The sequence below is a fragment of the Nannospalax galili genome, unplaced genomic scaffold, assembly GCF_000622305.1.
Source record: "Nannospalax galili isolate Female #2095 unplaced genomic scaffold, S.galili_v1.0 scaffold735, whole genome shotgun sequence".
Lineage (NCBI taxonomy): Eukaryota > Metazoa > Chordata > Mammalia > Rodentia > Spalacidae > Nannospalax > Nannospalax galili.
This window is the reverse complement of record NW_008337053.1, coordinates 4688771-4693243: the sequence shown is the minus strand read 5'-3', so window position 1 is coordinate 4693243 and position 4473 is coordinate 4688771. Positions and strand designations below refer to the sequence as shown.

The following is a 4473-nucleotide window of genomic DNA, read 5'->3' as shown; positions in this document are numbered from 1 at the left end:
CTGGTGCTAGAACACAAGCTCTTGGTTACCAGTATTGTTCCATGGTTCTTAAAATCTGCAACTTGCAGCCCTTTGCCCCTATCAGAATGTCTTCTCACTAACACTCCTGCCTGCTTGCATTCCCTAGTTATACCTGAGAAGTGAGAAGCCCAAGCACCCACAACTTGGGTTCTTCCTATTTCTACCCTACCACACCCAACTCTCTAAAGGTGATTCAGTGCATCTTGGGATTAGGATAGCAAAGGCAGAAGACGGATGTATGTATAGGATCTAAATGGTCATCTGTATTAGTTGGGCTGCTGTAACAAAGTACTACACATTGGGTGAATTAAACAAGAGAAATTTATTTTGTCAAGTTCTGGAAGTCCAAGTTCAAGGTTCTGGCTGATTGAGTTTTGGGTAAGGGAAGTAGATGATCAGCGTCTCAGGATGTTTTCTTAGCCTTTTTCTCAGTTATCGGGGAAGAGGGGTAAACTGGGGCTTCACACATGGTTTCAAGAAGCTGGTAATTCCCTACTGGCAAACTCAGCCCTTCTGGGAGTTAGGGCCTCAACATAGGAATTTGGGGGAGAACATGCATATCACTGGATCCAAGATACTATCTAGATGGTAAGCACCACCTTGTAGTCTACTTGCTTGCATGTTAGAGGACAGATATGAAGTTGACCATGTTCCTGATGCCCAGGAGACTCTGGATCCAATATGAGGAAGCACTCGTTACTGCTCAGCTAGTCCAACACTACCCTAGAAAATGGAATGGAGTTATTTGGGTAACCATGCTAGCAAACAGTGCTCTTACTGACTCAGCTTGCTTTCTAGAATGTAGGCCCAGTGATCTGAGAATTTATTCCAGAAGCATGTATTAATCTGCTGTAGCCAGTGAGAGATCTGTTCCAACCTGTGTCCATTTTACCACCTTTTGTTTGAAGCCCTTGGCACCTTGTACAACATCTTGTGAAGTGATCTCGGTAGTTCTGAGTCACTCTGGCTGTAGTCATGCTGTCCTGAGGGAACCAGCCCTTGCTTTTGTGTGTGACCATAGAAGAGAGTGGGCTCTAGTGAGCACATCCTGTGTGGGGTCACCTGCTCTGTCGTCAGTGATAACAGTTTATAGAGCAGTTACAACAGCAGTTCACATTTGAGCGCTCCCTTTGTGCTTGCTGTAGTGTGCCACGCCCAGTAGAGCTAGGTGATTTAATATCCACTTTGCAGAGGAGGAAACAGGCTCAGTTAAGTAGTCACACAGGTCATATGACTTGTGAGAGATGGAGCTGGGATTTAAAGCCAGGTACCAGAGGCTGTACTCTGACTGTCAACTCTGCATACCACCTCCAAAGCTGGCCTCTGAGACCTGTGGCAGAGGAATGGCCTGCTCTGTTCCTGCCCTACCTCTCCCAGTCTTCAGATCAGCAGGCTTGATTTTAGTATGCCAGCCTGGGGCTGTGGTTTGAACATTTTCATGTAGTCTCTGCAACCAAGGTGCATGCAGATTAGCTGGGCTCCCTTACAGAGGGCTTGTAGAAGTTTGACTATATTTTCAAAGGCTAAGCAAAAATGCTCTGAGAGATCACAGAGCTGGTGTAACTAGACCTGGCTGGTATTAGTTCTGGAAGTTTTGAGTAACCAAGCCCAGGGAGTAACCAAGCCTAGTTCCTGTTGCTGGCTCCACTACCTAGGATGGCAGCTGAAGAGCCCTGATTAGTCTCTCAGCCTGGTGCTTGGCTGGGAAGGTGTCTGAAATGCCTAATAAACACTGCAGAATTTTTGTACTCATTTGGCCAGCGGCAAAAGTTTTTTCTTTCTTCGATTCACAAAACTCTGGAGACCCCAACATGGTGTAGAATTAATTAACTGGATTAAATAATCTGTCAAATTCTTTTTTCAGAAAAAATTTTTCTAAGCTCTAATGAAGTGAACTTCTTTAAGCCAAGTGACTCCTGGAAATGCTTTACACCTCCATCAAAAAACAACTCAAACTCCCTGAATTGGGTTAGCTTTAAAATGGTGAAGGTCATCACAGACTTCTTTACCTCTCCATCCCACCTCTTTTGACATCTTTCCCCTAGCTTACTACTCCGTGGGACTTGCCTGGTATCAAGTGCTGCCTCCACCCTTTCAGAACCTACCTCCACCAAGCTCTGGTTCGGTTCAAGGCAACTCTGGATGGTTTCAGGCCAGGGGAAGCTCTGAGAGCAAAGGAGGACATGAGTGGAAGGATCTGCCCTGCTGGGAGAGTCTCCACGGGGTCCTTTAAACAGGAATCTATTCAGCAGGTCAGGTGTCAGTTTTCCCTCGAGTCTGCCAGAAAACAAAACAAAACAAAAAAACAAAACAATTTTCCAGAACAAGTAACTGACCCTAGGGGAAGCTAGAAAGGAGGGAGCATCCTCAGACTGACCTGGATCACCACAGCACAGGGGAGGTGGATCTGGCTTGGGTTTCTTCTGGGGATGGACTTGCCCATATCCCACTTTCCAAAGCGGCGCAACCAGTGACCACAGCGGTGTATCTAATCTGGGGAGTTTTTATTGTAGAAATGTAGTCCCTGGAGGTGTGAGATGCAGATCCACAAAGGCGCGCCGTGAGGCTATGCGCCCCTCCACCGCACTCGACCCCTGCCTGCAGAGGGGCCTGGGTTCTTGGACTAGGGCGGGACACGCGCGGAGACCTTGTGTCATTCCCCTATTGAGTCCCCAATGTCAAGGAGCGGTGGCGGCCTCCAGGAGACAGCCATAGGGCCATAGCAGCCCCAAAAGGCAGTTCCTGGTGCTCGCGGTGTCTATTGCCCCTTCTGCCAGCAAAGTAAGGAAGTCAGCCCGGCAGACCAGGCTCCTGCGCCCGGTGGGTGGGCCTTGCAGGATGGCTCACTGGCAGGACCCGCTGACCAGGGAGAATACTTGGGGCACTGGAATCAGCACCCCATGCAACCTGCTAATGCCGCCCATCCCACCCTTACTCTCTAGGTCGGAAGGGGTCTTTGGATCAAAGCGATGTGTCTCAACGGCCAGCGACTGCGGAGCCCGCCCTGCCCTGCTGGAATCTCCCGGCGGCACTGATTCCGGTCCACCCTACACCGGCCGCGTCTTCCAGGGCGCGCGGGCGTCCCGCAGCGAGCGGTCGTGGGGCAGCGCAGCGAAGGCCGAGTGGCGCAGCTGGCAGCCGATGAAGAGGACGACGAGCGCCACGGAGAGCAGCAGCAGGAAGAAGAGCAGCAGGTAGGTGGGCAGGTCGGGTTTGGTGGCCGCGCCGTCCCGCATCCCGCGCGCGGTGGCCAGCTCCAGCGGCAACGCGCCCTCCGCCTTGACCGTGGCTCCCGGGGCCAGCGCGCCGCCTCCCGCCGCCTCGGGGCCGCCGGTGGCGTTGAACACGTCTCCGTACATGGTCCGCGGGTCCCGCCGACCCTGGCCAGACCGCCTCACTTCGCCTTCTGCAGACCTCTGCCCAGCGCCTCCATGGCGCTCCCCTCCCGCCGCTGCGCGCACTTGCTCAGAGTAGGTGCCCGGCGCGGGCGGGCCGCGGGGAGCCTGGGGGCGTCCACCTGTCGCAGGATGCTCAGCAGTCCTTGTTACCAGGGCAGAGCCCAGAGCCCCGGGCGGGCCTCACGGTTTTCCTGCTGCCCCTCCACTCGGTGAGCTCCGGAGCACCCCTTCGCTGCTGCCGCTACGAGGGGTGCGGGTGAGTACAGCCGCAGCTGGCCGAGGCTCAGCGCTGGACGCCGGGTGCATCGAGCGAGGGGTTCTCCCAGTCCGGGGTGCTCCTTCTTGGAGAGGGTCCTGCAGCTTGGTCCGTGTCCAGACGCCCAGAGTGTGGAGAACAGGTCCTCGTTCGCTCCCACCGCTGCGCTCTGGTCTGAGCTGGAGACAGCTCTGAGCGCGTTTGGTCCGGGGCAGGAGGCGGGGATTGGCAGCGCTGCCCCCAGGAGGGAATGCGAACCAATGAGGACTAGAGAGGACAGGGACACCCTGTGACTGCCAGGCTCAGCCTCTCATCACTCACCAGCAGAGGATCTGAAGAGGGGGAAAGGGAGAGGAGAGAGGGTAAGAAAGCCAGGGTAGGGTGAGTGTAGTCTCCCCGACCCCACCGCCCGCCCAGCTGCTTCTTTTTCCTTGCTGGGAATGAAGAGGTTGGGGTTTGAACCTGGCTGCACAGGCCGGTAGTCTGCGCACTTGACCTCTGAGTCGCCTGTCACAGGAGAGCAGTTCTGGTAGATACTATTCTATTCCTGCCCTCAAAGCCTGAGTTGAGCACAGGGCTTGAGCTTCAGGGTCATTTTTTCCCACACTGCCGCCTGTGATAGCGTTGGCATGTCTCGTTTGCCCCAGGAGGAAGCCAGAACCCAGGAGGGGTGTCACTTGCCAAGGTCACACAGCTGGGTTGTCAGCAAGGGGACTCCAACTCTGCAGTCAGTTTCAGTATGCCTTTTCAGAGAGAGAGAGAGAGAGAGAGAGAGAGAGAGAGAGAGAGAGATTGTTG

General features: G+C 54.1%; 1 protein-coding gene across 1 annotated transcript; it reads right to left on the bottom strand.

The window, feature by feature from the left end:
• Window positions 1–324: 324 nt before the first annotated feature.
• Smim32 (small integral membrane protein 32) lies at window positions 325–3380 on the bottom strand. Its single transcript, XM_029562940.1, has 3 exons — window positions 2399–3380; window positions 2127–2298; window positions 325–744 (listed from the first exon to the last, which is right to left on the bottom strand). Exon 1 carries the CDS (start codon window positions 3378–3380, stop codon window positions 3069–3071), a length of 312 nt encoding a protein of 103 aa, XP_029418800.1. The 3' UTR covers window positions 325–744; window positions 2127–2298; window positions 2399–3068.
• Window positions 3381–4473: the final 1093 nt, after the last annotated feature.